Consider the following 25743-nt stretch of genomic DNA (forward strand, 5'->3'; position numbering starts at 1 on the left):
CGCCTGGTCAGTATTGCTTAATTTGCAAGAGGCTGAGAGTGACGATACAAATAGGCGCTTTATAAAATAAAGTTTATTATTATTGTTATTATTATTATTACTATTGTTATTATAAAAAATATAAAGAACCATCGTTTTAGGCTAAAGCGCAATACAAGAGGCAACGTATTTTATAAAAGTTTTGTTTGTTGGAAAGTGGCTTCCTGGGCTCACGTCCTCACACACGCAGTGGGCGTTCTTGATAGAGAGCATGCGACATTTTTTCATTCTTGGCTCATTCGACTGCCGCCACTCGTCATTTACAGTATGATCATGCGGACCTCTCTGCTTCTTGCGTTGTTCTTTTGCTTTTCTCTTGTCGAAGGAACGTCACTCAAAGGTAAGACGGAAGCCTACAATTCCCATTTTAATTCCCTATTGTTGTTAACGAAAATGCATTTATAACTTTATGACGTCCACCGACAAGTGCCGCTTGAGAACGAAAACAGCTAAGTTAGGCTATGAGCTATGTTTGTTATTCAAGTTAATTTGACGTGCCTTATAAAATTCACTTGTGTTAAAAGGAGCTCATTCCAATATATATAGTCTTGCATTGTATCAGACACTGACCGTGAAGTAGACTAACGTTAGCTCAGTGTAGGTGTCATTTATTTTTAGTTGACGTTAAACTCCAAAACCTGCTTTAATGCAAGTATAATATAATATAATACATTTACATGTATATTATATATAACATGTAACTTAATATAATATAATACGAATTGCAACATGTTTAATTTATTTGATTCATTTTTAATGCAAGTATAATATAATATAATACATTTACATGTATAATATATATAACATGTAACTTAATATAATATAATAAGAATTGCAACATGTTTAATTTATTTGATTCATTTCTCGGAGCAGGTAAAACGTGTGTAGGAGTTCGGAGAGGAGATACATCCTACGACTTCGCCCTGCCCGACGCTGTGGCCGTGAAAGTGCAAGACCTCAGCTGTGATGCAGAGTGGAGCATTGATGTAAATACCAAAACCAGTGCTCCTCTGTCAGGCCATTCTGCTTTTTATTTCATTTTAAACCTAAATCTAATAAATAATTTAAAAATTAAATGTCACCTATAGCCTATACCATGGCAATGCACTTTTTAAATTGTATTTTCGCCCAAAACGCTAACCAAAACTAATTTTCTAAATGACTGTTTTATTGTTTTTTAGTATAGGAATTGATAGTATTTGGTGTAAAATACTTTTACTATAGGCATTCGCAGAAAGAAGCAAACTGTTACATGTGTGTAAGTTTCACAATGTTTACTGTATGTCTCACAATTCTCCACTAGCAATTCACAGCTATCCTGGAAGGAAATGTAGCACACTTTAAACATCCCTTCAAAAAAGTAAACCGTACTGGAATCAGTGTGGCTTACTGTCCATTTTCAGTCAAATTCCATGTCTCTTGTCATGTGAGTTCAGTAACAGTTATTCCATCTTCTCATAATAGATTTACTGCTCTTTATTTTAAGGATTGTGTGTAATGTACAAATGTAATGCTTTTTTATTCCCTTTTAGGATTATGCCAAACACCTCACATGTTCTTGTGAGTAGTATGTCACTTTTGTTTCGCTTTGCATTTTGTTTTCCGCATTATGGTAGCTATACAAAAAACAAAATTACAATAAATAGATAAATAAATAAGAAATAATGGCATTCAATTCTGTTTCTCATATCAGGCACCAATTCCACCAGCATCTATCCAGTGTTTAGCACAACTTGGCCATATGGAGGTATTAAAGATGCCAATATTACTAACTTTTAAATGTGAATAATGTTAAATCCTGAATCTTTTGCAACACTGAAATAAAATAACCTAAAACATTTAGTCCAGTGTTGCAGTAGAACACATAATCTAGATTTTTTAAAAATGTACCGCAAAAATGCCTTCAGGAAATAGTTGTAGAGATATAGTATGTGGTGATATTAGAGGCAAATTCTGTGAATGCATGTACTGACGTTTTGTAATATAACTGTATTTCCAGATTTATCCTCCACTGCAGTCGAAACTCATTCCTCAGTGAGACAACACTGTAAGTATAGTCTTTAAACAGATAAATCACCTGATGGAAAAAGCATTTGATCACCATGTCACTATCAAAATATACCTGCATAATAAGCTTATTGCAAATCACATGCACACTGTTTCTTACCAGGCTTCACTGTCTTTGTTATGTCTGCAGTTCAGAAATTCCACACAAAATAGAAGAATAACAGTAGTAATAAGTATCCTCATTTCGCTGTTGGTCGAGGATATGGAACTGCAGACTGCATAAACAATGCAAGTTCGCTGTCTCTAGTTTTGCTGAACCTTTTAAAAATCACCTCCCTGAAGTTCCTGTTTTGGAAGCCACTCCTAAAAAACGAATTCAGTGCTTAAGTTTAGGATCATATTTCAGTTGAAAAATCTCAAAGAGCAAACTAATCTAATCTAAACTGAATTATTTTAGCAAGCTTTTAAAAAATGTAAATAGGAAATATATTCCTGAATTATGAATTAAGCCTAAGGTTCTGGAGATAAGGGACAGGAAAACATTACTGCAAGTGGTGTTGTAACAGGGAGTTAGTAAAGTTAAACCATGTAAGATTTGTATTAAAATAGAACACATCAACAGGTGTTGGAAATCACAGATTTGTATATTATTTTTAATATCATCTTTATAATCTATTATTATCAGAATTGAACAATAAGTACTATTATTTTGGCATGTGAACATTAGAAAAGTTGTACCTTGTAGTTAATATCAGTGTATATCAGTGTATTTTTCATAAAGCATTTATCTTAAAGCAAGTGTCATGACACCAGTGAATGTTTTGTGGTATTGATATTTTGGTGAAATGTTCTACTCTGCAGATGGTGCTATTGCTGCTGCTGTCGGTTTGGTCATTATCCTTGTCATTTTGGCTTTCCTCGCTGCAAGGTATTTCAACAGTTATTTAATACATATTGCCTATTGGCATATTAATGCCATATGCACAAAAACTAAAACTCTATTTTCTATTTTCTAGCACAGCACAAAATGCTCCTGAGAAACAAAACCAGCGTTTTTCAGTAGACTGAGCCTGGGGAGGCAACTGTTATTGCCCTAGAAACAACAACACATGGCGTGGAGTCATAATAACACATTATCTTATAATGTTGCACATATTATATTATATTATATTATATTATATTATATTATATTATATTATATTATATTATATTATATTATATAGTACAAAACATGGGTTTTTATCACTGTATGATATTATATTATATTATATTGTATTATATTATATTATATAGTACAAAACATGGGTTTTTACACTATATTATATTATATTATATTATATTATATTATATTATATTATATTATATTATATTAAACTGGGGTTTTCCACTGTTTGTATCACTCCGCTTGTCCGTGTTTGCAAGTTTCATTTTGAACTGGAGTTTTTCATTAATTCATTCAGCAGCTAAGATTATGACAAGTGAGGGTTTTGTAATGAATGTCTTTTGTATAAACGAGTTACTGAATCATTCATTCATTTACTCAAGTTACTTAATATCACTCAAGTTAATCAATATTGAATAAAACCATGCCAATCAGTATAATATCACGCATTTGGTGTTGCAACAGAACACACAACAGAGTATGTGGAAGTGGAACAACATCTAATTTTCCTCTCCTTGTTCAATAAGTTCTGTTATTGTTGCTTCACTTCCACTACACATATCCAATTTCTCACTGGTTAGAGAAAAACAAAGTTCTTAGAGTAAGAAAAACCCCAAACACACTAAAAGTGAACAAACAGTGAAATATCAGTTTTACTAAATACGATCACTGTTGAACCTATATTATATTATATTACATTATATTATATTATATTATATTATATTATATTATATTATATTATATTATATATGAAGTTATAATAAGTTATTGTATTTCCTCAAAGGATTTGTTTTAAGTATTTCCAATAGTTCCCGGTCTCTGTGTCTTTCCACAAGAGGACACTGTCTATTAAGTTTTAATCATTAAGTTACATGTAATGTTAGCGGCGCTTGTGTTCATCTTTTGCTCAGTGCTGTTAATCTTGGTTGCTTGGTTGGATCTCTCTGCATTTTTATCGGAATTTTCTTAGATATTTCAGGTTTTTCCATCCTTGTAGCTCATTTTTAATCTTTTTGTTATGGGATATTGTGAAACTGCCATTAAACAAATGCCTTTTACTCAAGTCTGTGAATATGTCGAGTCACAAACGTATAATGCCCAAGTGTTTGAACCAGACTTGCTTTCAGACATTTCTTTGAATGGACGATAACGCGACTCCGCAAGCATAAATGTTTATTTATTTATTTATTTTATGGATTGGTTTATTTTTTTTAAATGTTTAACTTCGCGTTTGGTTGATTGTAGGGTTAGCTGAGCTAAGCGACCTTGCCTAACGTTACGTGTATTGGAGAAAGGTTAGAAATAGTTATAATTAATAGTAGAAACTAGCAGAGAAATATCGCGTTAACACATAAAATCTCACTTACCGGTGGGCAACAACCTTACATGCCATCTGTCTCGGTTTGTAGACTGTAGAATGACAACTATTCAGTGACTTTACCAAACCACCTCTTTTGTTTTATTGTTGTTTTATTTAGTTGCTATGACGCGCTGCTAAATGGAGTAAATTATATCATCATAAATGATATCATCCAACGCAGCCCATTGAGACCACAAACGTCGATGAATTATTTTAATTAACGTTAAATGTATTTATTGATTTGCATAAAATCCAAATGGTGTGTGATTTTACTGTACCATGAAGCTAGCTGAATAGCCAGGGCTTTCCTGATAAAGATTGATCTTAGTGCTTAAGAACGTTTTCTCATTTTACGATCGGCATTTTACGATCCTTCGTTATTGTTTCACGTGCGTTTCCCAACAATGTAGCCGTGCTTTAAGTGCTACTTAGGAGTCGCTCTCCGTTTGTCAAGTGCTTAAATGTCACCTTATAGTAGTAAATGAACGTTTATAAACGTTAACCTAATTCTGCGTTCCAGACAGACAACTTGGATATAATAACTATAATACAATAGGCCTAACATATTATATTATATTATAGTGTACATTATTATACTTTACATAATAATATAGGCTATAATATAGTTTATATACTTAATATATTATGTTAGGTAAAAAATATATAAACTGAATGCACTGTAAGTCGCTTTGGATAAAAGCGTCTGCTAAATGCATACATTTATTTAAATGTATTTATTTATGTACAGTATAGAGAAAGAGAGAAATACGTTATTTCATAGCTGGTTTTCGTGCACTTCAGCAAATCATTGACATATTTTCCCCCCCAGTCTTTGGAACATTTCCTACATTAATTATTTTATTTATTCATTTATTTTTTTTTATTTTTTTTATTTTTGTTCAGTCATTTAATTTAAATGTAAACGTAAGTGGCTTGGCTTTTCGCGTTATTCATTTCCATAATAACTTACACTCCACAGCTAACCTGCTCCGGGGCAGGTTATGTTCAGGGTTAGAGATCTCAAACTGAAGGTGGACCAATCTGGGGCCTGTACCATGAAGCTGGATTAGTTGGCTAGCCAGCTATGTTTCATCTTAGTTTTCGCCAACCCTGCGTTTTAGGTACTATGAAAGTAGCCGGGCTTTAATCAGTGTTCGTTGCCATGGTATCTTACGCTGCACGGCTAACCTGCTCCTGGGCAGGTTATGTTCTGGGTTAGAGAGCTCAAACTGAAGGTGAACCAATCAGATGTGAGATCTTGCTCCAAATTAAAGGTCACTTATGCTTAAAAAAAATAAAAATAGAAGTCTGGCTTTAATGATAATAACTGAGTCATTTTATGATTTATATATTATATTATTCATCTCTTACACACAAGTAATTTTAGTTTAACAGTTATTATACATTATTTTAAAAAAATATTAATGTATACAGATCATGTAATATAAATAAGCTGTAGTATCAAAAGATTGCACTATTTAAAAAATTACAAATCTGAACTTACATGTTTGAGTCTCTATCACTAAATATTTTAAAATGTATAAACTAAGTTAACAAGTTCCACTTGTGACTACACTGATGGAGCAAGATCATTTATTTTATTAGTCCTCCTTCATTTTTCATATGACATTTAAATTTGTCATATTCTTCAATCTCTTAACCTTTAGCAAAACCTTTAACCTTTAGTTTTGAATCTCGCTGGGTCTCTCACGAGAAGTAAATCAAACATGCTTTATGTTGCAAGGCTCGTGATTGGCTGTTCTACAGTGATGTTACACATTCATGTGCACGCTCTCCACAAATTCAGGATCAAAGCCTGAATTGACAAAGAAAGTTGATGAACAGCATCATGGTACCAACAAAGCCGGATTGGAGAGGTTTGGTTTTGTCAACTCAAAACTAATCCTGTAACTCTGAATTTGTTCAGCTACCATCATGGTACAGGCCCCAGGTGTGAGAGAAGTAACATGTCTGACACAAAGTCACTCCAGTTTTGCTAAAAAAATAAATAAAAAAAAAGAGAGATCTGGCTTTAATGATAATTAGTGATTTTATGATTTATTTAATTATTTTGGTTCATATTATTATTATTATTTATCTTTTTAACACAAGCAATTTTAGTTATTTATATCATATAGTTGATGTATACAGATCATGTAATATAAATAAGCTGTAATATCAAAAGATTGAACTATTTAAAAATAAAAAATCTGACCTTACATGTTTCAGTCTATCACTAAATATTTTAAAATGTATAAACTAAGTTAAAAAGTTTCACTTGTCACTGCACTGTTAGAGCAAGATTATTTATTTTATTTGTCCTCTTTAATGTTTCATATGACTTTTAAATTTGTCATATTCTTCAATCTCTTAACCTTTAGCAAAACCTTTAACCTTTAGTTTTGAATCTCGCTGGGTCTCTCACGAGAAGTAAATCAAACATGCTTTATGTTGCAAGGCTCGTGATTGGCTGTTCAACTGTGATGTCACACATGCATGTGAACGCTCTCCATAAACTCAGGATCAAAGCCTGAGTTGACCAAGAAAGTTGATGAACAGCATCATGGTACCAACAAAGCCGGATTGGAGAGGTTTGGTTTTGTTAACTCAAAACTAATCCTGTAACTCTGAATTTGTTCAGCCACCATCATGGTACAGGGCAGGCGCCTGGTGAAGACAGTTAGCTAATGAAAAATATTGAAGGTCTCATACAGAGGTGGAATTATAGGTCAGTTTTTATGTTTTATTATTTATGTTTGTCCATCAAGATCACTCAACCTATATATACACACACGCACACACAGAGAGAGAGAGAGGATCCCTTCTCTCTCTTTCTCTGTCTTTCTGAAAAGGCCTACAGATATTCGAGAGTTTGAAGCAGGTCAATTTGCACACTTTCTTACAAGCCACTAGGAAGAACTACTTTACATTTTTGCATATAGTCTGTTTCTTAAATTGAATAAATTATTGTTCTTCAAAATATTGTTGAGCTTATTACAACAGAAAATTGTCTTGAGGTCAGTCCTCTGTTTTTTGAACATGTAACCAGGCATAAGCATCTTATTTGATTCTATAATAATAATAATGTGTATTATGTGTGAAATTGTACTCTTAAATTAAATCTCTTTTTTTTCTAGATCACTTCAGTGACCCACGACCGCCAAAGAAAATCCGGGCACAAATGAATAGCCATAATAAGTGAAAGTTAATTAATTTAATTATAAATGTGGATTTATAGTGTTTTTGAAAAAAAAAAAAAAGATACAAATTATACAATGCATGTCTGTATTGATCCCTACGTATAGGCTACACAAAAGCATCTTTGTTGTACTATTCATTATCACTAACCATTAGTGTAAAGGTATCAGGGGAGAGGACAGTCCAGACTTGTTTGCTAAATGAGTCCACAGAGATGAAAGGCAAAATAAGTGAAATTGAACCGGTCTTTCTGTTTATTTTAAATTTGTCCAGATATGCAGGGACTGGCTCAAATTATTCACTTATTATTTCTATTATGATTTGTAGCATAAACTGCTTGGTAGAACATTTTAAGTTAATTGTGTCTATTCAGTTTTCATGGATTTGTCCTGATTTTGTATTTAGCTTAAAGTCTAATTTAGCAGTCCAACTGCTGTTTTTGACATTTGGCCATTAATTTACAATACCCAAGGGTGAGCTACTGTATACACAGCATGTTTCTTTTTTTAACTTAACAAGCCACCAGGGACCAAATAATTGTGCATTCTCTTAGAAATATCTAATTGTCCTCTTAATGCAACATCTGACTTTAATACAGTACATCAAACTCATTAACTCCATGCCAACATAATTCAGCTTGTACTTAAAAAGCAGTAAGTTATGTTCACAGGGCTTAAAATTCTCTGGCACCGCACCAGACCTTCGGCATGCTGCGTTTGGCTGCAGGGAAAAAAAGTCGTCCTACATTTAAAAACACTTGTAGATATCATGATCGAGTTCATGAGTTAGTCTACCAATGTATGGGAGGAACACAGATTTCACTCTCATCCAAACTAACATTACTAGCCAGTCAAAAGTTTTTGCTCTTATAAACATAAGACATTGTCTCGTGCTAGTGAACCAAGTATCTGCATTTTGTCTCACCTTGTGAGCTAAGTGTATTATTACACCCCTAGTTTCTATGAGCGTGATAAAGCTCATAATTTTCCAAGTGTATGACTTAGCTTTAATTCTTCAGGTCAATCATATATTCATGAAAAAAATCTGTTTGAATAAGGAGAGCGATAACTTTGACATAGTATCCTTTCAAATGTTAAAGTTGACACATTGCATTCTTTGCTTGTGCTGCTCTTTATTTGTACCATGTTGTTGTGTTTAATTAGTTTATTAGAATTTGAAATGTAATAACACTATTGATTGATAAATTAAATCTGATTTAGTCCTTGAAAACCAAATAAAAAGCGAAATTTTTTATTTTGCAGTTTCTGTACAAATCCTGTTTAAGTTACCAGTTATTGGACCATTTTAATGTTTTTGTTGTTGTTTGAACTAAACTGTAGTTTTCTGAAGTGAACTGTCTGTGTATAATTCATATTTTATATTCATTTCCTAGCATTAAATGTACTATTATTTCTTTTGAACAAAACAATTTCAGAAATGTCATGTTTTAGATTGTAGGTCATCTGGCACCCCATCAAGGACAAAGTGGAAAACTTGATATCAAAAGCATCCTTAATGTTACATGGGTTTGCACCATATTGTAATGATTAACCTTTCTTGGTATTGCTGTTTCAAATACCCCACCATAATCTGTAGTCTGAGCCTGTCAAGGGCTAATGGCAATGGCAGATACGTTACTTATTAGTTTCAAGGAAATTAGTTTTCTTTTCTTTTTTCTTTTTTTTGCCAAATAACCCTGTGCATGTGTTCATCCCCGCAACCCCCGGAAAAAAAGATCAGGCTCAGGATTTTTTGTTGTTGTTTTTGCTTTAACCCCTGCGTTCAGTCTAGCATATTATTTCAAATAATAATCTCAACTGTTATAAGAAAAGTCTCTGCTTTATGCCTAAGATTATTTAAAAAGTTATAAAAAAATCAAATCTTGTCCGCACAAAATAATTTCATCTAGCTGACACAAACAGTCTCCTATATTCTGTGTTGGGAGGGGTTAAGAAGACTTGAGAGTGGAAAACCATGTAGAAATGAACCCAGTGTGCACCTGTTGAGCAGATTGTCAGCTGCACTGGTGTCATCTGAACATCATCGCTCACAGTAAGTACCGCCATTACATTTTTACTGTATAATCGAATTCCTGGTTATAGTTTATTGCTTTAGTCTATTTCTGTTTTCTTAAATATTTAAACAAGTATAAATGACTGTGTCATTTGAGGGAACCTATGTAACTTATTTACCATGGTTCATTCACTTAACTATGAGGCAGGCTATAAAATGTTTTTTTTTCTTTCGTCAAATCTGTCAGATGTGTACTCAGTTCATCCATTGAGAATATTCTTATAAGTGGCATAATACTGCAGGGCCAAAACAGATACACTATTCAAATCGAAGGAAACCAAATCATCAGTTAAACTGTACAGATTTGTTTTGTTTTACAGCTTTGCTAGGTCAGATATAAACCCTGTTTTTATCTAGCTGTATTCCAGGGAGAGTGATCTTACACAGGCGGCATCCTTGCACTCATCCCAAATCCTCATACGATAATGCAGGGAATGATAGGCAGTATCTGAGAGTCAATTGGCATGCCTACAGAAACCATACTGAAACTGCAAAATAAGATGCATACGGTTCTGGTTTTTGCAGTAGAAACCTCCATTTAATGGAATATTCCTGGGGATTTTATCTTATGTGATTTGTTCATTATTCAAATATCCTGCCTATACATATTTGACGTGATGATTTGAGTAGGCTATCTACAGTTTCATTTTTGTTCTTTCATATTTAAATAATGCAAAGATTTTCTCTTCAATGAAAACATTGATGCAATTGAATAGATATGTCTGTGTTGTCTGCATGTGATTTATCTTTGTCAGATGGTGCCATTACAGATAAAAAAGCAGCCACTAGATACAGCTTTTGCAGTTATTTTTTTGTGCGTTCATTGCAACGTGATGAATTCACTGAAATCATTGAATTTCCACAGAGGTGTATCTGGAGAAAGAGAACAGGGAACGGCAAAATGGGATTATACAGAGAGGTTCTGTTGCTCTCTTTTCTAGTCCACTGGGCTACAGGTAACTGGTTTAATAATATTAAATTTTTTATTTAATCATTTTGGACCTTAAATAGAAGAGACAAAGTTTGTTTTAAACTTCTTGTAATACAATGAAGAAAATGTCATTAATTTCAGTATAAATGTGCTGTAATTTGTTATTACTTACAGTAGCATCCCAGGGTATGAAGGAGATGCCCATCAGCCAGTCAACAATAGGATTTCCGCGACTACCTGCAGACTTCAGGGAAATGGCCAAGAAACTGGTAACCTAGTACCACGCAATCCTTACATCTCATACTGTACATACAGTTATGTGCCAGGATAAATGGGTTGTTTCTTTAACTATAGGGAATAATGAAACACTATTTCTGAATTGTCATTTTTCTGAACAAACTATGTAATTTCCATAACATTACGTGGAAATGACACCAACAAAATAATTCACATAAACAATTAATATATATCATATTAAGTATCTTAAGAGACAAATAATATTTTTACACTTTTTTCAGTTTGTTAAACTAATATGGCTAATATGGTCATACTTCCTGGTTCTTTTAAGAACTCTTGCTGCTGCCTTTTGGACTAGCTGTAGTTTGCTCACTAAGCGTGCAGAACAACCACCCAATAAAGCATTACAATAGTCTAACCTTGAAGTCATAAATGCATGGATTAACATTTCTGCATTTTACATTGAGAGCATAGGCCATAATTTAGATATATTTCTGAGATGGAAAATTGAGTTTTACAAATTCTAGAAACATGGCTTTTTAAGAAAAGATTGCTATCAAATAGCACACCTAGGTTCCTAACTGATGATGAAGAATTGACAGAGCAACCATCAAGTCTTAGACAGTGTTCTAGGTTATCACATGCAGAGTTTTTAGGTCCTTTAATTAACACCTCTGTTTTTGGTTGTGATTGTCATTTTGGTGTGAAACTATCATTAGAATGTAAATTAATTCCTAACTAATAGATTTTTGCCTTGTTCACCAGTCATTAACCAACTATAAATTTACATGTGTGTAAGTCTTATTCAGAACAAATTGCAGTTTCAGCTTTACATTTTTTGTAATTTAATATGTTCCTTTGTTTTCTGACAGATGAGCAGATGCTTCATGAAAGGTAAAATTCCTACAGCCACATTTGTCATTATCTGTTGGCTTGGACACATTTGGCCTTACAAAATCATGGTATGAAAATTACTTATGTGTTGCTCCTGTCCTATGTAATACATTTAGGGAGCTATATTGCATAAACCATAAGCAAATACAAATGCCTAAGGAAAGTGTATATTTGCATATTGCATCAGAGAGAGAAAAAAATCCATTACAAACAAAATGTATTACTAATCTTCTCTGTCATAAATGCAATGTATTTTGGAGTCAGATAACAATTATTCTATAGTTTCTACCATTATTCATACCCAGAAAATGTTTGTTGTTCATAAAGAGAGTGTTTGGGTTTTTGTGTCTTTTGTTAAATGATGTGGTTGCATTGTTTCAGGTCACCAGGTGCCTGTAATGAACAATTCACTGAACAGGTAGACTGCCATTGAGCTAATGGAGATAACTATATTCCTGGTGTATTTTTGAATACTATTGATCACATTTCATTACATGGAAAACAACTTAATTTTATTTATTTATCTCTCAGCTCATATGGAAAGATGATGGAGAGCCCCATCTCTATTTTTCCAGAGCTTCTCTCCTCACTCGCTCAGTCTTTCCTCTCTCACTCCAACCTGCAGTTCAATGAAACGGCAGTAGAGCAGGAGTCAGCCTGGGTAACTCTCTAATTATCGTAAATGCATGCATACAGTTACCTATAGATATCTAACTCTGGGCTTCCAATTGACTTCTATTTATGCTAAAGTATGACGATTATAGTTTCTACACACTAACTCTAACCCAAAGCCGAACACTGATCAAACAGTACAACTTCTTGAAACTTTTAAAATAAATACATTGTTAGGCTCAGGGTTCTTTCAGATTAATTAAATGCTTGGGATATTTTTTGGCAAATGCATGTGCTTACACACAGAAGAGACACCCATATACCCATATTTTGTCTTTATTTTATGTTCATCTTGATGGGGAAACTACAATAAATTCAGAACATTGCTGAGAAGATGTGGAACTGCACCAACATGGGTCATATGATTGATCTCATGAGGAATAGTACGGTTAGTGCAAGATTACCAGGAAAATAATAATAATATAATATAATATTAAAATGACAAAATGCATTAATGCACCTTTTTTCCATTTTATCTCTTTTTCATATTTGCATACACTCAGGAAGGCCCTAGTTGTTTCATGCGGGCATTCATGGCTCCTCTTTCCTGGATGACGATCATGCAGAATGGAACAGACCTCAACAAAGAAGATCTAACAAAACTTTTATGGGTGGCTAAACCCTTCTTAGAAACAATGCCTCTGTCTAGCTTTGTGTTGCCGGTGTTTTCTCAAAGCTCTCAGTTGGCTAAAATGTGAGTGTATTCAGAATCAGAATTAGAATGACATTTATTTAAGAAATGTAGTGTTTTTTTTCTTTTCCTTCTTTTCTAGGAGCTCTTGATATATGACATTGAGAACAGAAAATAACATTTAAATAAGACTAAGGGGAAAAAAATAAAATAATATCTGGAACAGAAGATTTGTGTACAGAATTTTGCATTATTTACTGTATATACACAATTGTATTTACATAATATTTGAGAGAGAGGCAGTATTAGTTATTAAGAAATGAATCACAGAAGACGGGTGGTCATTTCTGTGTAGGAAAAATAATTTTTATACCTAGATGTTCACTCATGTGCACAGAGATCTGCAACGTCTGTGGGTCTGTGATGATGTTACCTGCCTGTTTCTTTGAGTTGTACAAGTCCTGAAGGTTGGGCATGTGCACACCAATTAAACTTATATTTGATTTGCTGACTGACCCAAACCAGACAGTTAGAGAAGTGCATAGAAACAACTGAATAACAGCTGAGTAAAACTGTGTCATCTGTGCCTGAGGAAGTTGGAACTTCTTCAGCTGATGAAGGAAGTACAACATCTGCTGGGCCTTTTTCACAATGGAGTCAATGTGAATGTCCCACTTCAGGTCCTGTGTGATGGTTGTGCCCAGAAACCTGAATGACTCCACTTCAGCCACAGTGCTGTTCATGATGGTGAGAGGAGGGAGTACAGGGGGCCTTCTCCTAAAGCCCACAATTATCTAAATATCAGAGTTTTGACAACACACTTACCATGTAGCTTTCAAATAAGCCTAAAGGACTTGATTTAGTTAGGGTTGAATCTAAACTCTGCAGTGCTCCAGCAATCCAGGAATTGAGTTTGACACCCCTGGTGTAGAGAGAGAAGAGCAGTGGGGAGAGCACATACCCCTGAGGAGCTCCGGTGCTGATGGTGTGGGTGTTGGATGTGAGTTTTCCCAGCCTCATTAGCTGGTGCCTGTCTGTCAGGAAGCTGATGATCCTGGACATCACAGGCTTTGAGGCAGGTTGGAGAGACACTGTCTGGACCTTTGGCTTTCCTTAACTTCTGTTTCCTAAAGAATCTGTGTACATCATCTTCACAGATATTAAGTGCTGGCTGAGAATCAGTGGTGGGAGGGTGTTGACAGCTGTGTTGTGAGAGTGTCTATGGGGTGTGAGATCAGGCTCTTCAAACCTGAAGTAAAACAGTCGCTAAAGGTTGAGTCTCCACAGTGCTGGGGGATGGCGTCTTGTAACTGGTGATAGCTTTCAGGCCCTTCCACTTTAATGTAAGTTTATTGCTTGAAAACTGTTTTTTTTTCTTTCTTTTTTTCAGATTTTCAGAGTAGCTTCTTTTAGATACTCTTATCCGTTTGAGTCTTGCACTGAATAAAGAAAAAATATAATGGCACACTCACTTAAGCATTGTTTATTAGTTTCCAACATTTCGGCAAAACAAAGCTGTTTTTTGTTTTATTACTCTATTTTGAGTTTTGCACTGAACCAAGGCTTGTCATTGGTAAATGTTAAATAAGTCCTGGTTGAAACATGCATGTCCTCACAGAAACTGATGTAGGATTTCACAGTGTCATGGTGTCAATGAGATCAAGCTGATCAGAAAAAAGTTACTTAAGACAGGACAAACAAAAATAGTAAAAGTAGCTAGGAGCTAAAAGCCGAGGCAGCCATGTGCAGAACCATCTTCTTTCATATTACGCTTATAGCTAAACTCAAGCGACTAAACAAATGGAGTATCTTTACCTTAGTCCTCAATTTTGAAGTAAAATTTAGTTTCCTTGTTTGTGTCTGTTTTCTCTTCTCCCTCGTTATGCTGAAGGATGAAGGTGTTTGGTGAGGTGTTCAGCATTCTGTCTGAGGAACAGAGGAATGCGATTATTGGCTGGGTCAAAGAGAGAGTTGCACAAAATGAATTTAAATGCGTTCTGAAAGCACCTGTCTTCAGGATCCTGCCCTCTGGATCACTGGAAAAAACTATCATCCGTAAGTTTTGAGTGATCTGTAAGCTTTTATAATCAAAACTGGACATAACATAATGTTACATATAACATAACATAAACAAGTAAAGCAGAAATATTTATACTTTTTTCAACCGGGCATTTTAAATATGTGTTTTTAAATGTATTGTTTATATAAGGTACAAATAATCTATTAACAAATTCTCCTGACTAATCTAGGAAATGGCTCATCAGTCAAGGCAAAGATGAATCCGATGAATGTTCCAAGAGCTGAAAGGACTCAACATTCAACGAATGATGGTAAATCAGAAAGAAGTGGAAAAAACATTATTATAGTTAATTATAAAAGTTAATACAATTATTCGTTTTTTTTTTGTTGTTGTTGTTGTTGTTGTTTTTTACACTTAAAATTATTATAGTAGTTTTTAGTGCTTTGTCAAACATTCAAAGTTTGTCTGTTTGTCTGAAACAGCAGTCCCTAAATGCCCTCCCAGAATGCTCTGGCTGAAGGCTAACGTGTTGACAATGATGGGGCCTTACCTATCTCGGCTGTCTTTAGAGGAAGCAAAGACCATCCCTAAAGAAGAGGTCCGTAACTGTGACATGATATTCAAACCAATGCCATAATTCATACTGTATGTGTTTTGTTTCATTGCCTTTGTGTCTCAGCTCATACCATACATAATACCTAAATCCAAATTCACCTAGATCCAATGATTATTGTAATCTTTTTTTTTTCAGCTATGTGAGTTTTTCAGGACTCCAGATTTTTCTCCGTCATTTCAAAATGTTAGTGGAATGCAGCCCGCTCTTGGCCGAACACTTTTTCAACGCTTGAAACAAGAGTGTTCCAGCAGTGACAATTTCACTCACTATATGGACAGGTTAGGATTTACATCATTAGTGTGTGCTTAGTGCATTGCCTTGGTAAATTGTATTCAGGTTAACAGCCATAATACACTGATTCCTCTGGAAGCCTGTTGCCGCTTTTTAGTTGAAAATAAACAAATGTATGATTAAAAACTATATTGTGAGACAAAGTCAAACTGTGAGGAATAAAACAAAGTCACAATTATAAGATTTAAACTTACATTACAATATAGAAAATCATATTGTGTGATGTAACAAAGTCAGAGTTTTGAGATATAATGTCACATTGTGAAGTGTAAGTCACAATTGTAAGATTTGGCATCAGGACATTTAAGAACAGGCATGGATGCCCCTTTCACTCTACTTCTGAGAAACTCCTGTTTCATCGATTACTTCCTGTTTTTACAGGTTGGGCTCCCTGGCATGTTTCTTTGATGGTGCGCCGTCACTAAATCTGAATCTTAGTAGAAAACTGCTGTCTCAGATTGATACCTGTAACAACCCTGAAATAGACACGGTCAGAACTGACACTTTATTGAATCGTTGTTGCTCCCAAATTTCCATAGCCTGATTGTAATGTTATTTTAATTCCACTCAACCCTCCTTTAGGTGAAAAGACAACTAGTACAGAAAATTCTGGAGAAAGATGACCATTCCTCCTCTCCTGAGATTCTGCTGTCTCTGGGATCCGGCGTTTCTGTCCTTCCTCTTTCCAGGCTGTCCCGCTTCACCTCTGAGGACCTGAACAACACCCTCACCAGCTTGAGTCAGGCCAAGTGGAGCCCAGCTCAAGCTAAGACTCTGGCTAAGAAACTGTTGGAAGCTGCTAAGGTTACATTTTCGGCTCAGTTTATAGATCTGAGGGTTTTTTTCCTATTTATTGTTTTGACAAGAATGTTATCTTTCGTAGAATATAAGTGGTGAGAAGTTGTTGTCTCTGGGTACGATGGTGAGAGGGGTGTCCAGTTCCCTCCTCAAGAATGTGAAGGCAGAAGGCCTGCTGGGAAATGAAGCCCTGAAAACTATGAGTGAGAAGATGTCCTCCCTACAAAGAACAGCACTATTGGAAGCGGTAAGACTAAAATGAGTTCATTGAGAAGGAAAAAAATTCCACCCATAAGAAGAATAAAAAAAAACTGTGAATGTCCAAACTATCAGTAAAATCCATTCTGCCTCCTCCTTGATCCTGCTCTCTCTGTCTCTTGGTTTTATCAAATCGTCAGTTCCGTCGTGATGTAAATGCATCTGAACTGGTGAAGGGGTTGCCAGATTCTCTCCTCTCTTCTCTGTCTCTGTCCATTCTGGAGAAGGCAGACCTCAGCTCTGTGGATCAGCTGCAGGGACGCGGCTGGACTCGTGCTCAAGTACAAACACTAGACAGTAATATAAAAATCTAAATCCATTACCACTCCATCCGTTTTCTCTGATTTCCTTATTTCTCTCTGTAGTCAGCATTCCTTCTGAAGAAGATTTTGGGTAATAGCATCAACCTTGGAGAATTACGGTGAGACTCTATGTGACTACAACATACAGCTATGCTCTACTTTATGTAGACCTTGAATAAATGTTTTATTTTATCTTTTATTTTTTAACAAGAGAGATGAGAGAAAAAAACTTAGAAAATAAACAATAACTAAATGAGAGAAAAAAACTTCATGCATAACTGCATAAATGTTGTCTGCATAAAGACTTAATACAGTACATGACTTTTCAAATTGGAGCAGATTTTAAAACACTAGACATCATACACTTGCCAACTTTGTAAATGGTTAAAAACTGGGCATCATTCACTTAAGACTGAGGAACACACTACTAGACTTTCAGTCATTTCGACCACAACAGACTTGTGCAGAAATGTGCCCCTTGTGTTGGGAGATGTGACTAATTAAAACAATCAGCTAAAATGTTCTAAATTGGATGCAAGTATGAAACCTATTTGATAGCCTCTGACTGTATCTGTCTGAAGCTTAAAGGGGGGGTGAAATGCTATTTCATGCATACTGAGTTTTATACACTGTTAAAGAGTTGGATTCCCATGCTAAACATGGACAAAGTTTAAAAAATTAAGTTGTACGTTTGAAGGAGTATTTCTGTTCCAAAAAAACTCCTTCCCGTTTGTCACAAGTTTCGGAAAGTATTTTTCCGAGTATGGCTCTGTGTGACGTAAGATGGAGCGGAATTTCCTTATATGGGTCCTAAGGGCTCTTCTCCCGAAAGAGCGCGCGCTCCCGTAAAGCAGAGCACTGAGAAGCTGAGCACAGGCATTCACTGATCAGAGCGAGAGCGTCACGAAATTTCACAAAAGAAGTGTGTTTTTGGTTGCCAGGGCAAGACAACCCTGCACAGATTACCAAAAGAGAAACAGCATTAAGGGACCAGTGGATGGAGTTTATTTTTACAGAGCATCAACGGAGTTGTGCAAGTGTTTGTGTTTGTTCCCCTGCATTTCGAAGATGCTTGTTTTACAAACAAGGCCCAGTTTGACGCCGGATTTGCACATCGTTTATTTCTTAAGGATAATGCAGTCCCAACGAAAAAGGGTCACGATCGTGTGTTGGAACCGCATTAGGTGAGTAAAACTGCTTCAAATATCTCTGTGTTGTTAACTTAGCTATCGGCGCGTAAGCACATCAAGTCAACAACCTGCGATGTTGTCATCAAACTGCACTTTCCACAAGTACAGCTTAAAAAAAAAAAAAAAAGACGACAAAGTCGAACTTAGTCATTTTCCAAAACCGCTAAGCAAATATATACAGTTTCAGTACATACCACACAGAGACACCTTTGCTGATGCTGCTCTTGTTAAATTTCAGCTTCTGGATCTGATTCTGGATCATAAATATACGCTGAATCTGACTGTTAGCCATGGTCTGTTTTGGTTGTTTTTTTCCTCACGGTAATGTCACAACTTCCAAACGCTCTCAACGCAAAAGCCTACTGGCGCTCGTGATTCTTTAGCTCCGCCCACACGTCACGCCTCCAGCCGGTCGTGTTTTTCCGGGAAAAATCGGTACAGACTATCTTTCTCTTATGAATATAATAAAACTAAAGACTTTTTGGAGTTATGAAGGATGCAGTACTACTCTATAGGTACTCAAGATTAACGGGAGATTGAGTGAAAATGAGCATTTCACCCCCCCCCCCCCCCCTTTAAAAATTGGAGTCTGTACTCATCATACACTATGCAATTTTCTGTCAAATCTGTCAACTCTGTCTACACAGATTTTACAGACTAGCTTTGACTTTCAACAGCTAATGCTGAGTTGTCCAGACTGCAAATTGGTGCAAAAATCTGTGCTCAACTTATGTAATGTACTGCAGCCTTAAGATGCAGTATCCTGATCAAGCTCATGGTGTTGTTAACAGGAAGCTGGGTCAGGCTGTACAGGGTGTCACTTGTGAAATGATTGAAAAAATCAATCAAACTGATGTTTTGGAAATGGCACAGATACTTAACGAATCCTTCGCATGGCTCTCCAGGGTTCAGGTAAACATCACATATTTATTTATTTTTTTCCACACATTCTTTCATCAGATATGTCTCCATGATAAAAAATGTAATTTTTCTTTCTAAGATTCGCTGTACAGCTCAAAAAATCTTTGCAAGTCTGGAGGAACAGAGGCCAGGATATTTCACGAACATTAACAACTCTGAGCTTCAGGCTATCCCATCGATACTACTTATCCATCTGCCGTAAGAGCAGAACAGTGCTGTACATGCATAATTAACATTTATTTTACATTTAAATGCATTCAAATTTAATTTAACTTAAGTTTCAGTCATATGCTAAGACAGGCAAAATATTATTTTTCTTTACTTTTCTTTCCCTCTCGCACTATGCATATCATGACACATTCAGAGTGGAGCAGATTCAAAACCTGTCAGATGTTGTGTGTCCTGCTTTCATGGAAAAGATGAAGCAAGTCAACCTGTCATCTCTGCCGAACAGCTCTCCAGCACGCTACACACTTACTAAAAGAGCCATCGGCTGCCTGGTAATATGTGCACACACCTGCAACAAGCTTGTCCTGTCAAAGAAACCCACACACATCTAAAGCTAACGTGTTGCTGTTCGCAACCAATTCCAGTTCTGTAATGAAATCCATCATAAATTAGTTGGATGGTGTTTGAACAGAATGCAACCAGACTTAATGGACATGACAGTACTCTTTTCATTCTGTTGACTTACATTAATACAAATACAGGAGACAGGAGACAAGCTTAAGCAAATTTGCTGCTCTCTAAATAGATATGTCACAGACCCCTTGAATGCTGAATGAAAACTTTAAATCTGCAGGCTTGCAGCATTGCAGTAAAGTGGAGTAAATTGAATATTTTTATATTTTGCATGTATCATATGTTGGAATAAGTTTTTAAAAAGACATTGCAAAATGCAACTTCATATTACAACGTGCATTGTGGGAACAGACCCTTTTCAACTTTTCAAAAACACACCTGTAGACCTTTTTTTCCCATTATGCATTTCAGGATTTTTGCATTTCACTGCTCTGTTTCCTTATTGACTTTCTATGTAAACATGCACTAGTTGTAAGTGTTCAACCTTCGTGCATGGGATCGCATCTTTTGCAGTAGCTTTTGCAGCGTCTCATGTTCTAAAAACACATTGCTCCAGTTAAAATTTCAACTTTTAAAAAAACATGTCTCTAGACATTGAGTTTTTCTTTTTTCATTGCATTGCCCCTAAGTCTCACATTTTTGCTTTTAGAAAAGCTCACGTTTTTAAAAGTGTATCTCTTTAAAGTTGACACAGTGTTTTAAAAATGCATCGCTCATATTCCAGCTTCTTCCTAAAGAATACTAAACACCACCTCTACACTAAAGCAATATGCTGCCAACTACAGAACACCACACTGTTCTAATCTGTGTCCTGGATCTGTGCAGAAGGGGAACGTGTCTGATCTTTCTGCGGCAGAGGTTTTGACTCTAGGCCCTCTGGTGTGTGAGTTAGACCCAGCTTGGATTTCCTCTCTGAACCCTGCAGCTCTGAACTCCACGCTGAAGGCTCTCGTATCCTGTCAGTATATCCAGCAACAGCACAGAGAGCATCTGTTCAGACTGCTTACAACCACCTACGGGTAACAGCATGTGCTAAATCACACATAACCCACAAGGGCTTCACACAGCCCACAGTCTTACGCATAACCCCTGCAACCTCAGATCCCACATCAGTGCTTTTCTAGTTCATTGTTAAAGAGACTGTGAAGCCCACTGTGGCTTCAAAACAAACGCATCTTAAACATTTGAAAAATTCTTCACATTAAACAGCCTTCTACTCCCAGCCTTGAGTCACACAGCAGTAAAACCTGTGCTTGAATTAGATGTTTTGCATTGCTGTTAATGATGCGTTTGTCTTTTCTTTGAACAAGGGACCCTGCTTACTGGTCAGAGGAAGACATGAGGGTGCTTGGGCCACTTTTGTTACTTAATGACACTGTTATTGAAAAGCTGCCGGCCAAAGTAAGAATCTCAGCAATGACCAGTAGATTATGGAAAAGTGGGATTAGATTGTTAAATGTACACATATGTAAAATAATTTAATATTTAAATAATAATAAAAATCTGAGACAATGATTACTCAGTTATTTTATTTATTACATTTGTATGAATATGTAATTACTCTATAATTATTTTTTTTAATAATTCTAATATAATAATATATTATGATAATGATTATAAATATAAGTTTTAACATTTAAATACTTTTATAGTTATTTATTTTTTACTTTTGAATAAATAAATAAATAATTGTTTCCTTAATTTTATTTTAAATGTAACTTTTAGTTCTCCATTGTGTAGCAGATGTCTTATTTATAACTGACAGGCTATTTTTATCCAAAATTTTAAATTTTTTCTTTTTTAATTTCCCAACCATCCCTCCATTCTGCTCATGTGTCCTGCAGAGCTGGATGAAGTCATATCTGTCAGACCTGATGGACAGTTTGCCCAGTCAGCCTTTGGTTCCTCTTCCCAAGGAGTTCGGCTCTTGGTTTGATCTCTCTGCACTTCAGCGCAAGCTTTTTGAGCTCAGAACGAGTAGCACACTACTGAACCGCAGGAAGCGTGAATGTATGTGTACCAGAAACTGCATATGGAAGTAAAACGATGTGTTCTCAAAGAATAACCAATAGTTGACATATGAATGATCTTTCTACCTAAAACATGCCATTTGACTTGATTTTTTCTTTTTGACAGTGGTGTCCACCGTAACAGAGCCCACGCTCACTTATATTGAGGACCTCAAACAGTGCAATGTATACTGGACTCCCACCCAGCTCAGTAAAATGACTGTGCAGACTTTCAAAGATGCTGTGCCAACATTAGGACAGATAACCAATTACAGCACAGAACAACTGGCTGCACTCAGAGCAAAAACTCTGGAGGTACACAAACACACATAAAAAAAAGTTCAATTATAATATGCACAATAGTTTGTTATATAACAAAATAATCTAAAAAAAAAACCTTTACAGCATGACTTCAGTGGTCAAAGACTATGTATGTTGTATATGGCAGGCATGGCAACTTGTTTCCATGTTGAATGAGTCCCAGATGTCTAATCTGGGCTGCATCTGCCAGAGCTTCAGTGCTGATGAGCTGGCCAAGCTCAGCATTGCTTCACTGGACACACTGGAGACACTGACTGCTTGCAACTTTACACAGACACAGGTAATACACACACACACACACACACATTCAGTCACCTAACAGCATCTAGATTGTATATAAAACATACTACTGTTCAAGTTTGGGGTCAGTAAGAAATTAACACTTTTATACAGCAAGGATGCATTCAACTGATCAGTAGAGACTGTAAAGTCTTTTACAATGTTACACAAATATATATTTTGAAATATATGAATTTTGCATTCATGAAAGAATCCCGAATAAAAACAAAAAGGTATCACAGAACAAGGTTTCAAACACTTATAATAATAAGAAATGAAAAAGTATTGATCAAATCAGCATAACAGACAGATCTCTGAAGGATCATATGACACTGAAAACTAAATTAATGATGCTAAAAATTCAGCTTTGCCATCACAGGAATAAACAATATTTTATTTTCAGAAATAGTAAGAATATTTCACAATATTACTGCTTTTGCTGTATTTTTGATCAAATCAATTCAGCCTTGGCAAGCATCAGACATCTCTCAAAAAAATTACAAATCTTACCAACCTCAAACATTTGAATGATTTAATTCTTAATTATTTTTTTTACTATCGATTTATTTATATTTGGTTTTAGCATAAATGTAATGTACATATATATATATATATATATATATATATATATATATATATATATAAACATAAAAGTGAAAGTGATGAATTCTGCAGAGGACAGCCGTCTGGAAGGCCTTTGAAAGGGTGGCTGGAATCAGTGTGGCTGGACTAGGACATCTGGAAATGGTGGGACTGGGACAGTTCATCTGTGGTCTACAACCTGGCCAGATTGATCAGCTCAATTCCTCCAGCTTCAGGTTAGACATAATTCCACATTTGTGGTTATATTTTAATTTACAAGCATGCTTATGCACACTACAGCCCAACAAAACCACTGTTAAGTGAATGTTGTGTACAGACCTGGTCATTGTGATTGTCTGATGTGTGTGTTTCTCAGGGAGGCAGTAGAGGCGCTCGGTCGTGCTCCTTGTCCTCTGAACTTTAGAGAGCTTCTGAAGGAAAAAGCAGTGGCTGCATTTGGGAAACCAAAAACCTGGACTGAAGCTCAAGTCAGCATTCTGGGCAACATCATTGGTGAGATACAAAGGATGTATACTGTTGAATATTTACACATGACTAGTCCAAGCTGCCTTTATCATTTGATGTCTCTCTAGCTGGTTTAAGTGCTGCTGAGCTGGGAAGTCTAAATCCAACCGTCCTGCCATTCATTCAGCCGTCCGCCATCCCTCTCATACCTTCAGAACGCTTAGCTGTAAGTTTACTCTCTTGTTCGCAAACTTTAATGGTTTTATTTCTTGACATTATCATTTCGTATCTTATGTTTGACCAGTTGTTAAAGGGATACTCCACCCAAAAAATCAATATCTCCTGTACACTTGCATTATATGAACTCACAGAGATGTAATTTCATTCATATCAGTTTGTGTTCATCTGTAAAAAGAAAGTCATACATCTGGGATGGCATGAGGGTGAGTTAATAATGAGAGAATTTTCATTTTTAGGTGGAGTATACCTTTAATTGGGTTGATCTGTAAGTAAAGCAAATGTGACTCTTGTCATCTGTGTTCAGGCATTGTCGGTCAGCCAGTTGAAGGCTTTGGGTCCTGACAATGCTGCTGCGGTAACAGAGGCTCAGCGTGCAGGCCTCAGGGTCGATCAAAGGGCCGCACTGGATGAAGCCATGGGACTGAAAACTGCAGGCACTGGAAGCTCCACTGGAATCTCCAATCCAGGCTCTGGTGGATCAGTCCCACTGCCACTAAAAGGAGGTAAGTGACAGGAAAAGGGTCAGGAAACGTGTTTGGCGATAGTTTCCCCCAAATTATAATTAATAATCTCAATGTGATCCAGATTCTACTAAACAACTGATATATTTGAAGGTATCTTTTAGATGCATTATCGTAAAAAATAATTCCAAAACATATTTACAAATATTTTTCTTTGTGTACTACAGGTGCAGCAGTAGAGAGCAAGGCAGGATGGGTCCTCCTCATGCAGGGCATTGCACTGCTGTTGTTTGGAAACATTCTCTAAGGAGCAGAAGGTCAAAGGCCACAGGATGCCATGTGTCAGAGAGAAGATTCAGCTACTGCTGTGTGATCAACCAGCAAACCAGTAGATTTCAGAAATGTTATAATTGCTTTATTTCAAAACTAGGTTTTAAAATGCTAAGTCACCGATTGCAAATTTAGATTAGACTAAAGCTAGAAATAGTTGAGATGGTGGTTTGATCAAATCTGGGTCTTACCCATCTTTATTTACTTAAATGCATCTTAAAAACTATAGTTGATAATATCTCTATTTAGATATATTTAAATGCAGATCTATTATTATGCTATGAGAGACATAAAACACTGTCTATACTTAATTAAAATGTATCGAAGATGTAGTTTTGTTTTAGTTATTCAATTTCAGTTAAATTAGTGTATTATTGAAAGGTTGTGGTCTAATTCAAATTATTTACACCCAAACATAATGGATAATAAAGGTTATGTCTGTAAAGAGAGTAACTGTGCGATTTGAATAGTCAATGCTGAGACTTTCACATCCTCATGTGATAAAACTCGCCAAAGTACCACTCCAAAATAGTCAAATATTGACGCCTGGTCTGGACACCTTGGCATGACTTTGAGACACAGGGACACACATTTTTCGACATGCAGGGTCCTCGATTGCTTTAAATAAGAAGCGCTTTGTGTCAGTATGCCGAAGCAAAAGGCCTATCGTCATGATTAAATGATATATTTGGCAATAATACTGCCATTTTTGCATATATGTTGGGGTGTGATTTTTCAATGTAAACAGTCACAAGTTGTATTAATATAACCCAACCCCTGCCACTAAATCTACCATTTGTCAATAAAACACAATATATAACAGGCAGATACAAATACTGTCATAATTTATTCTTTGAACTCTTTCGAGGCAATA

At 35.7% G+C, this 25743-nt stretch overlaps 2 protein-coding genes across 3 annotated transcripts in view; one reads left to right on the top strand and one right to left on the bottom strand.

The window, feature by feature from the left end:
* The window catches only part of LOC113060220 (uncharacterized), a 49904-nt gene extending 45208 nt beyond the window's left edge, over window positions 1-4696 (bottom strand). The window contains exons 1-2 of one of the 2 annotated variants that reach the window (XR_003278213.1): window positions 4576-4696; window positions 2207-2409 (exon numbers count right to left, since the gene is read on the bottom strand). The gene's annotated coding sequence lies outside the window, so the exon portion shown is untranslated. Of the gene's footprint in view, window positions 1-2012; window positions 2095-2206; window positions 2410-4575 lie in introns of those variants that run through there. The other variant, XR_003278215.1, reaches the window with a different exon arrangement.
* A 5002-nt stretch (window positions 4697-9698) lies between these two features.
* Window positions 9699-25652, top strand: LOC113060222 (otoancorin-like). The gene is made up of 30 exons (XM_026229124.1): window positions 9699-9818; window positions 10705-10795; window positions 10945-11039; window positions 11880-11901; window positions 12283-12319; window positions 12433-12562; window positions 12893-12961; window positions 13077-13267; window positions 15096-15259; window positions 15454-15534; window positions 15707-15822; window positions 15976-16118; window positions 16513-16621; window positions 16714-16935; window positions 17015-17176; window positions 17328-17468; window positions 17553-17608; window positions 19471-19591; window positions 19680-19798; window positions 19965-20100; window positions 21008-21201; window positions 21493-21583; window positions 22027-22192; window positions 22319-22506; window positions 22640-22792; window positions 23467-23609; window positions 23750-23886; window positions 23967-24064; window positions 24383-24581; window positions 24767-25652. The coding sequence occupies exons 2-30, from the start codon at window positions 10741-10743 to the stop codon at window positions 24844-24846; spliced, it is 3618 nt and encodes a 1205-aa protein (XP_026084909.1). The 5' UTR covers window positions 9699-9818; window positions 10705-10740; the 3' UTR covers window positions 24847-25652.
* Window positions 25653-25743: the final 91 nt, after the last annotated feature.

The sequence above is a fragment of the Carassius auratus genome, chromosome 41 (genome assembly GCF_003368295.1).
Source record: "Carassius auratus strain Wakin chromosome 41, ASM336829v1, whole genome shotgun sequence".
Taxonomy (NCBI): Eukaryota; Metazoa; Chordata; class Actinopteri; order Cypriniformes; family Cyprinidae; genus Carassius; species Carassius auratus.

What these genes read in the sequence shown, in the direction of transcription:
- LOC113060222 (XM_026229124.1), top strand. Translation starts at nt 10,741, where the DNA reads ATGGGATTATACAGAGAGGTTCTGTTGCTCTCTTTTCTAGTCCACTGG. An exon ending in TAGAGCAGGAGTCAGCCTGG is followed by an intron (nt 12,563 to 12,892) that starts GTAACTCTCTAA and finishes CAATAAATTCAG; the next exon opens with AACATTGCTGAGAAGATGTG. An exon ending in GAACAGCACTATTGGAAGCG is followed by an intron (nt 17,177 to 17,327) that starts GTAAGACTAAAA and finishes TCAAATCGTCAG; the next exon opens with TTCCGTCGTGATGTAAATGC.